The sequence below is a fragment of the Engystomops pustulosus genome, chromosome 9 (genome assembly GCF_040894005.1).
Source record: "Engystomops pustulosus chromosome 9, aEngPut4.maternal, whole genome shotgun sequence".
Lineage (NCBI taxonomy): Eukaryota > Metazoa > Chordata > Amphibia > Anura > Leptodactylidae > Engystomops > Engystomops pustulosus.
Genome location: NC_092419.1, coordinates 26233059 through 26243812, shown reverse-complemented (window position 1 = coordinate 26243812; position 10754 = coordinate 26233059). Strand labels below are relative to the sequence as shown.

General features: G+C 38.9%; 1 protein-coding gene across 1 annotated transcript; it reads left to right on the top strand.

Annotated features, from left to right (window-relative positions):
• Positions 1–725: 725 nt before the first annotated feature.
• LOC140076693 (uncharacterized) lies at positions 726–10754 on the top strand. The gene is made up of 6 exons (XM_072123345.1): positions 726–1059; positions 1149–1180; positions 1497–1521; positions 1914–7067; positions 8902–8999; positions 10153–10754. The coding sequence occupies exons 1-6, from the start codon at positions 756–758 to the stop codon at positions 10210–10212; spliced, it is 5673 nt and encodes a 1890-aa protein (XP_071979446.1). The 5' UTR covers positions 726–755; the 3' UTR covers positions 10213–10754.

The following is a 10754-nucleotide window of genomic DNA, read 5'->3' as shown; positions in this document are numbered from 1 at the left end:
AAACAACAACTTATACAACACCAGTCACATCTACTATAGCAGAGTCTTCACCAAGCACAGACATGACAATGACTTATACAAATCCATTAACATCTACCATAGCAGATGCTTCACCTAGTACAGGCAAAGCAACAACTTCTACAACGCCATTGGCATCTACCATAGCAGAGCCTTCACCTAGTACAGACAAAACAACAACTTATACAACACCATTAACATCTACCAAAGCAGAGTCTGCACCTAGTACAGACAAAATAACAATTTATACAACGCCATTGGGATCAACCATAGCAGAGTCTTCACCAAGTACAGGCAAAGCAATTAGTTATACAACACCGTTAACATCTACCATAGCAGAACCTTCTCCTAGTACAGGCAAAACAAAAACTAATACAAACCCATTGGCATCTACCATAGCAGAGTCTTCACCTAGTACAGGAAAAGCAACAAGTTATACAACATCATTAACATCTACCATAGCAGAACCTTCTCCAAGCACAGATTTGACAATGACTAATACAAATCCATTAACATCTACCATAGCAGAGTCTTCACCAACTATAGACAAAGCAACAACTTATACAAAACCATCAACATCTACCATAGCAGATGCATCAGCAGGTACAGGCAAAGCAACAAGTTATACGCCATTATTAACATCTACCATAGCAGATGCATCAGCAGGTACAGGCAAAGCAACAAGTTATACGCCATTATTAACATCTACCATAGCAAAACCTTTACTTAGTACCGATATGACAATGACTGACACAAAACCATTAACATCTACCATAGCAGAGCCTTCACCAACTACAGGCAAAGCAAAAACTTATACAAGCCCATTAACATCTACTATAGCAGAGCCTTCATCACGTACAAGCAAATTAACAACTTATACAAAGCCATCAACATTTACCATGGCTGAGCCTTCAACTAGTACAGGCATGACAACGACTAATACAAAAGTGACCAATCCTTCAGACCTAGGAACTCTAGGAGGATCCCAAAAAGCTGCAGTAACAGCATTTATGACACCAATAACCAAAAAAGTTGTAAAAGGTATATCCACAACGTTATTTTGTCTTTGTGTTTCACAAAATTTCAATCTTTTTGTAATTACATTTCTATTTTTATTGTATTTTTCACAGATATTGACTTAGGACGCATAGAAGCGGCACAGGTAATAATCCATGGTCGTATTTTATTTAACTTTTTAGCGACCACCTATACAGGAATTAATGGTGGTTACTATGGGGCCTTCGTTTCTCCATTGGCCAAGTCTAAGTGGTGCACAAGTCTCCAGTTTCGGGCAGAGCCGTTGCTTTGTTGTCTTGCAATAGCCAAGCCCCTGCTCTTAAAGTCTACATAGTAGTGAGGTGTAGTTCAGACCGTTTAACAATGGTGGCCCTGGGATCTGCATGATTTTTGAAGGAAGGGCCTTCATCTAACCAGATGACTAATTCAATGATTCTTTTAAATCTTTTTTTTTAATACAGGGAGAAATCTTTACCAAGCATATGGGTAAGTGTTTTTTATGTTATGTAGTATTAAACAGAATATGTCACACTGAACATGGTACAATTATGTAATCTACAGACGTTAAGATGTTATAGAGCCGAAGGAGCTCAGCAGATTGATATTCCGTGCATTGTTCATTAAAATGGGCCATCCAGTCCCTCTCTCCTTCTCATCCACAAAACAATACTTGAGATGCATGAGTCAAATATGAGGTTAATTGACTTTCAGAAAGGTAGCCAAACAACCTTTCCTTAAAAAAGTCCAATGATGTATATAATGGAGGATCAAGGTGACCTGTTCTAGTGGTTATTGGGGTGACTATGTTAAAGTTGTTTATGATTTGAAAAAATATATTAATAATATATCCTTTTCTCTTTTTCTCAATGTACTCTAAGCTTTAACAACACCATCTGCAGAGGGTAAAGCAGAGGTAACTACTTCAGATGATGTGGCCGTGTCAACCATAAAAACAAGAAAAGAGGAAATCTCCATGAATCCTACAACTGTAAGAACCAAAGGCAGTGCTGAAAGTTTAGGAACCGCTATGGGAGTGACAACAGTGCCCCTTTCAGAAAAGACTGTAGAACAAACAACATCTATTTCACTTAAGGAATCTACAGCACGATTAACAACAGATTCAGCAAAAGAAACTACAAGCCTAGAAGCTAAAGAAACATCAGCTATTCCCCCGATTTCTATTGAAATTACAACACAGCCAAAATCAAGCCCTACTATTTCAAAAATTGCGGATTCTGTAACAACGGCAACAAAAACAATAGAAACAGAGGCAAAAGGGACAACACAATATTTGGATTCTACACTATTCCCAACAACTGCAGAATCTCCAACTGAGATTCCTAGAAAAGAGTCCGTTTCGGATGCAGATTCTACTAAAAGTTCAGTAACATCTTTGGAAAATTTGCCAACTTCTATAAAAGCCAAAGCTCTAAGTACAATTGGCACCATTGTCACACTTACAGATTCAACGAAGCCTACGACAACAACCAAAACAGAAGCAAAAGGGATAACATTACCAAATTCTTTAACATCCTCAAAAACTGGAGCAACTTCAGAAAGTCCAACCTTTATTGAGATCTCAATACTACCTACAACTGGGTCAGTTAGAGCTGTAGATTCTGTAACTCCTACAACTACTTTAGGACTAGATGTAAAGAGGTCAACATTGTCCAAAGATTCCACAATAACTTCAAAACCTGGAACATCTTCAGAAAGTCCAAAGATGTCAACAATATCCCTAGATTCTAAAATAACTTCAATAACAGCAACAACTTTGGAAAGCCCAACAACTTCCCTTAAGGTTACAACACCAGGATCAGCTAGAGATTCCTCCACAACAGCTACAACAACCTTAGATGGAACATTTTCAACCAAATCCATTGATCCTACAACATTCTCAACAGCTAGAACACCTTCAAAAAGTCTACCAACTACTATGAAGGCTTCAGCACTACCTGTAACTGGTACGGCCATTGCCACACCTTCAGTTTCAGAGATGACTGCAAGTTCAACCAAAACAGATGCACAAGAGACAACAACATCCATAGATTCTTTAACAATGTCAATATTTGATGCAACTTCAGACAGTCCAGCAACTTCCATTAAAATGACAACACCTCCTACAACTAGGTCAGTTGCAGCTGACAATTCAGTAACACTTACAACGACTACAGGAATGCATGTTAAGGGGTCAACAATATCTATAGATTCTACTAAAACTACAATAACTGGAACAATTTCACAAAGTATACCAACTTCTATGAAGTCTATAACATTGCCTCCAACAGGAACTGCCATTGTAACACCTGCAAATTCAGAGGTACTTACTACAAAAGTAGATGAAAAAATTACAACAATTTCTTTTAATCCTACAAAGACCTCAATTACTGAATCAACTTCAAAAACAAATTCCACTGAGGTCACAACAATACCCACAACCGGACCAGTTACAGCTGAATATTCATCAACACCAACAACAACTGGAGGAATACATATAAAAGAGTCAACAAAATCCATGGATTCTACAACTTCAAAAAGTCCACCAACTTCCATGAAGACTACAGCACTTCCTGTAACAGGTACAGCCATTGTTACAACTACAGTTTCAGAGATATCTACAAGTTCAAGCAAAAATGATGCAAAAGTTACACCAACATCCATAGATTCTACAACAATCACAAAAAGTCAAACTTCCATTAAGGTTTCAATGCTTCCTACAACAGAAACAGTTAGACCTACAACTACTTTAGATATAGGTGTAAAGAGGTCAACAATATCTACAGATTCTACAACGACGGTATTAACTGGAGCAACTTCAGGAAGTTTAGCAATCTCCACTGAGGCTGCAACTTTGCCTGCAACAGGTTCTACTAATGTCCCCCCTATAGATTCTTCAACAATCTCAATAACAGCCTCAACTTCATCCAGTCCACCAACTTCCATTCAAGTCACAAAACAACCTACAACTGGGTCAATTACAGCTGACTATTCGGTTACACCTACAACTGCTACAGGAATAGATGTAGAGGGTTCAACGATATTGATAGATACTACAATATTCTCAATAACGGGAAAAGCTTCAGGAAGTGTACCAACTTCTATTGAGACTACAACATTACCTACAACAGGTACTACTAATGTCACACCTACTTATTCAAAAAAACCTACAACTACCACCAAAACAGATGCAGGAGGCACTACAACATCCACAGATGCTTCAACTATCTCAATAACTGGCATAGCTTCACACGGTCCACCAACTTCCATTAAAGTCACAACTCAACCTATAACTGGGTCAGTTACAGCCGACAATTCAGTTAGACCTACAGCTACTACAGGATTATATCTAAAGGGGTCAACAATATCTAAAGATTCTACCTCAATGCGTGGAACAATTTCCAAAAGTCCACCAACTTCTATGAAGCCTATAACTTTACCTTCAACAGGTAGTACTGCCATTGTAATACCTACAAATTCAGAGGTGCCTGCAACAAAAACAGATGCAAAAGGGACAACAATTTCCTTAGACTCTACTACATTCTCAATAACTAAAGCACCTTCAGAAAATCCACCAACTTCAATTAAGGTAACCATGCCACCTACAACTAGGTCAGTTACAGCTGAAGATTTAGTAACACCTACAACAGCTTCAGGAATAGATGTAAAAGGGTCAACTAAATCTATCTATTCTACAATATTTCCAATAACTGGATCAACTTCAGAAAGGTTCCCCACTTCTATAAAGGTTTCAACAATGCCTGCAACAGTTACTGCAAATGTATCCCCCACAAATACAGATCTGTCTCTAACCACAATTAAAACAGATGCAATAACAGCACCCATAGATTCTACAACATTCTCAATGACTGGAACAGCTTCAGGAACCCCAACTTCTATTGATAGCTCAACAATACGTACAACTGGGTCAACTACAGCTACCGTTTCTACTTCAACTACTTCAGAAATAGATGTAATGGGGTCAACATTATCACTAGATTCTAAAACCGTTTCAATTACTGGAACAACTTTGAAAAGTCTACCAATTTCTATGAAGTCTACAACACAACCTGTTAGCGTTTCGGCCATTGTGACACCTACAAATTCAAAAATACAGACAACTACAACCAAAATAGATACAAAAGTGACAGCGACATCCATAGATTATACAAGATTCTCAACAGGAAGAACTTCAGAGAGTACACCAACCTCCAAAGAGTTCACAGTACTACCTTTAACAGGTTCTACTATGTCTACAGGATCAGTGATGCCTACAACAACCAAAAGTGGAACAGGTACAGAAGGTGCAACAACAATTGCAGATTCCACTTCATTGTCCACAACTGAACCCACTTCAAATAAAACAACATTAAAGACTGATGTACACCTTTCAACAACCTCCCTAGTTTCAGGTCATAGCACCTCACAAGTGACCAAACAAGAATTTAAGACTGCTACAATATTAACTACACAGAAAGGCACCACTTTTTCTACTGCCACAGATGGCAGTATATCCAGTGATAGAGCAACTACAACATCCATAAAACCTTCAGGATTGCCACCGCAGCCAATTGTAGGGTCAACCATATCAATAGTTTCAATAACTAAAGAGGAAATGTCATCAACTAAAAAGGTATCAGCTGAATCTGGATCAGTCGCCTCAACATCTGTACCAACTACCTCCAAGGGTACATCAGAAAATGTTTTGGAAGGAACCCAGGCACATAGAGAATCTATAACATCACCGATAATGTTGAGTACTACAGGTCTGAAAAGTTTACCAACATCAACAAATAAGCTAACACCAAGAACAACCTTAGGATCAGTGACAAAATACCATACAACAATTCCAGGAGGTACTTCAGAGCATACAACTTCCACCAATGTTGCATCAACAAGTACAATGGCAACAGTATCAGAAAACACAGAGTCGACTAGTACAGTCATCGCAGGTCAGTCCACCACAGATAAAGGACTTAAAATATCTACAACCTTGGCCACAGGGCATGTCTCGGAATCTACATTACTCTTGACTTCACAACAAATAACAGAAACCATCTCGAGGACTACACATGTTCCACCAGTAGACACACAAAAGACTCTAAGTTCAACAGAGGACACATTTAAAACAGCCACAACTACAATCTCTTCACAATTTACGCCAACACCAACCCTTACAGCTGATCACGATTCTAGCACTACAACTTCATTGCCTCCAACTGTTACAATATCGGAAACCCCCAAAGAGACAATTGTCACAACATCATCTACTGAGACTACAACACCTTTAAGCACAATGGCCATCACAGTCCATGATGATTTAACTAAATGGAAAACGAGTGTAGCTGCTACAGGTGTAGTAACAAGTAAAACGGACATACCTGTGATTACCACACCACCGACAGTAACTAGAGAACCTTCAATATCGACTGTATTTTCAGCATCAACTAAGCTTTCGTCTGTAAATACAGTCGAGACTAAGGGAAAAGTTAGTACATTAGCAACGTCTGCTACATCTACAGCAGTCAAAACACACACAGAACCTACAAGTAAAGAAACTAGTACATATAGTGACAGAACCGCTAAAGAAACTAGAACAACAACCACAATATCTACAATAAGTAAAACACTTGTACCTACAGATTTTAAAACAACTACCCTGGCAGCTATAATAAAGGCATCAACTGCTTCAAACACGGGATCTGAAAAAGAAGGAGTCAACAAGAGTACAACACCTACAGTTATAACAACAGCAACAACAGGAGCTAAATCTCCTAAAGCAACAACTACAAGTACAGGAGGGGTTGTCAATGTCAATGTGACTACAGGGACTAATATATCCCTGCACACAACCACAAGTCCGAAAACTTCCCCAGTGTCCAACAGGACCAAAGATGTAACTCCGAGTCCAAAGGAACCGGAAACAGTAACAAGAAAGAATGTCACAATTTCCATAAAGAGGACTACTCCTTACAGTAAAGTGAATGTTACAACCACCAAGACCCCAGTCCACGTAACAGCAAATGAAACTGCAGGTAAATTCATTTTATGAGTAAGGAGTACTTACAGGAGTTGTCCAAAATGTTAAATGTGAATGCCCATCCTTAGGCCACTGACAACTGATCTGTCGTGAGGGAGTGACACTTTCAATAACATAAAACTTAGGCAATATGTGTAAATAAGTTTTAGTGACTGTAAAAGCTATCTTCTTATCAGCTACTGAAAATAGGGAATGGGGGTGTGTGGTGGGGAAGGAATTAGTGGGAGGGGATGGGGGGGGGCAAGTTGTGAAGACCTGTTGCAATTATGATATTTTTTGTATTGAAACCAAGGTGTCCAGATTTTAAGTAATTTATGTCATGCCCCCCTCCCAATGGGCTATTTTTTCGAACCTGCAAATCTCTAAGACTTTATCTTTCCACTGAGAGAGGGAAGGTACCAAGTTTGTCTTCCAATTGCGTGGTATTAAAAGTTTAGCGTCTGAAATAAGAATGGTAGCTAAGTCATTTTTCTGTAGTGTAAAGTTAGGGTGGGTTTCCCCAATAATATAACACTGGGTGACTGAGGTATCTAAATTTTACATACTTGTTCTATTGTTTTAAGTACCTCTTTCCAAAATTTTTGTAGAGGGTGACAGGACCACCATAAATGGCCCTTGGTGCCTGCTGAAGTGTCGCATCTCCAACACTTGTCTTCTATTTGTGGGAATATCTGGTAAAGCCAATAAGGCGTCTTGTACCACCTTGATACTATTTTTGTACAGATTTTCCTTAATTCTTATACATCTAGAGAAACCTTTCGATGCTTTCAATATAGCTGCTCTGTATTTTACTGTGAAGACCTTTTGCAGATCTTTTCCCCACTGTGTTAGAAAATATGGGGTAGAGGAGTGGGCACCTAGTTTTGAAAGTTTGCCAACAAATGGTTTTGGAGATCATTATCAAAGGGGTTGTATATGACCCTAGTTGTACAAGTTGTAGTAGTATAAGACCTTAGTAGGGTCACCGATATTATACTGGCAAATCCTTTTAATAATGGAATATTCTAGTGAGCCTGCAGTAGTCTTCTGTTCATACAACAGAGCCCATCAGAGAAGAAAACGTTAGAGATGTAGGGAACAGCAGCCAGAACCAAAAATAGGACAGAAAGGGGCAGATTTACTTACCCGGTCCATCCGCAATCCAGCGGTGCGTTCTGTGTGGAGGATTCGGGTCTTCCGGCGATTCACTAAGGTAGTTCCCCCGATGTCCACTATGTGTCGCCGCTGCGCTGAAGTTCGTCGAAGTGCACTGAAGTTCACCAAGCCAGGCCGGGTGCAGGTAAGTGCGTGTCAAGCAATCCTTTTTTTTTTTTAAATGCGGCGGTTTTTCCGAATCCGTCAGGTTTTCGTATGATCATGCCCCGATTTCCGTCTCGTGCACGCCGGCGCCGATGCGGCATAATCCAATTGCGTGTGCCAAAACCCCTGGGCAATTCAGGGTAAATCGGCGCTAAATGGAAAAATTCGGGTAACCCACCAGAAAAACGTGATTCGGGCCCTTAGTAAATGACCCCCAAAGTGTCTTGGACTACCCCAGTCCAGGGACTGCCATTACAGGATGGAACTAAAAATCTGAACCAATCCAGAAGAAAATAAGTATTAGGTCAACCACATGTACATGCTCTGTTTTGTTTTCAATCTCTTTTTATTGTTTTATATGTATATCTATTATATAATACATAAAATGTTGGTTTTGAACAGTTGAGAGTTCCATTCCTCATGTACATGTTCTGACTTACAATATCCATCTATTCTATTCTATAAATAAAATGTTCTTTTCCATAATATTTCATGACACCTGGACATGCTGAATCTATTTTATGTTTTAGGCACAAGTGAACAAAAAGATTTGCCCACCTGGGGCATCCTTCTTACGGGCGTGGGGGTGGCCACTGGTACGGTCCTGACCTCAGTTGCCGGCTTTGGAGTAAGTTTTGAGCATAATGCTCATTTATTTATGGATATTTCATTTTATATATATTTATACTATTTATTTAAACTACAGATCTACAAATAACAAAAAGGTCAAATCTTTTACCAACAAGGAGAAAGCCATAACAATAAAAATTATGCTACTAAAGTCAGCGACTAACACAACCATAATGTCAAATAACCTTAACCTTTTATCCCTGTCCTACACACGACAAGTTACTAATCCTAGATACAATTCAGCTAATCCAATACCCACTAACCCAAAGTCACTAATGTTCTATACTTAACCTGACACTAACCCATGCATGCAAACCGTGATCATTAATCCTAATCTACTAATCTTAATCTACTTCTAACCTAACCCACTAACACTTGTATACTTACCCTATCCAGCAAATCCCAACCCATATATTTTGTTCACCAACCAGAACCCTTTAAACATAAAATAATGACCTTTGTACATTAACCTTAATCTACCTTACTGCTTACTCCAACCAACGAGCCTAAACCATAATCTATAACCTAGAAAACCTACCATCAGGAATCTACCTATTAAAGTACATCTACCACCAGGATGAAGGATTGTACACACAGCACACTGACACACTGGTGCGCGTCCCCTCTGGCAAGATCTTCTTATGCCCTAGTTTTGTAAAAATAAAATCAAAATTTATGGAGCCTGGACCCCCTCGGCTAATTTGCATAATTTTAAAATCTTTTTTTAGTAAAAGAAGAGCAGATCCTGCCAGGGGGCACATTCCAGTATGTCAGTGTGCTGGGTATACAATCCTTCATCCTAGTGGTAGATGACTGTAGATCCAATGGTACGTTCCTCCTGCTAGCCTCATCTGTAGTCTGTATTTGCCTATTCTATATAACTAGGAAATTTAATTAAAAATGTATAATTGTATTATGCAAATTAAATGCAGAGGCTTCTAGCCAAACCTTACAAAATAGAAGATTTATGGTCAGATCCCAGGACAACTGAAATTGTATACAATGACTGATAGGGACAAGTTGGAATTATATCTGTGAAATTCTGCATTTTTATTAATAACAGTGAATTAGAGAATGTGTTATTTTTGTTATCCTGAGTATTTTTAAGAATCTTGTCTTTGTGGATTCTTTAAACATATTCTCAATTTCAGATGGCCTTCCTCAAGAAGAGAAATGACAGACGACATATGTATGTAGTGAGTGAGCCGTGATCTGCCAAGGAATGGACAAACTCGGAAAATGATGATGACTGAATACTTTAAATGGAAGTTCGGGAGAATGCAGATAAGGGTCAAGTCTATATGGACCGTCCATCTTTAATGAACAGTAGTGACAATCGGAATGAAACACGATGGACAAAACTTGACTTGTGATGAGGCAATCATCTATTAGATGTTGATGCTAAATGCTAAACGTTCTTCTGAAGAAAAATGAAGGTTCCTTGATGTCTTCATGAGGATTGTGTATAGTGTTTCAATTATGTGGGAGCTTCTGACCAGTGAAAATATAACTTCTGTACATTTCATGGATGCAAGGCTGGATGAGAATGGCTATTAAAAAAAACTTACCAGTTTATCAGTAGAACTTGGTTCATGAGATAGGTATTGGTTATTATTTTTGGTTCTATCCCATGGGTATACCTAAGATGGGTCGGAAGCCAGGATGCAGTACTCTTGACATATCCAGTACACAGTGGTAGAACTTCTTCTTCCACCTTCATCCACAGAATAGATCCAGTATCAGATGGGCACAA

Coding starts and splice junctions, on each gene's coding strand:
- LOC140076693 (XM_072123345.1), top strand. CDS start 756: ATGACAATGACTGACACAAAACCATTAACATCTACCATAGCAGAGCCT. Junction 1,060..1,148: donor AACCAAAAAAGTTGTAAAAG/GTATATCCACAA, acceptor TATTTTTCACAG/ATATTGACTTAGGACGCATA. Junction 7,068..8,901: donor AACAGCAAATGAAACTGCAG/GTAAATTCATTT, acceptor TTTATGTTTTAG/GCACAAGTGAACAAAAAGAT.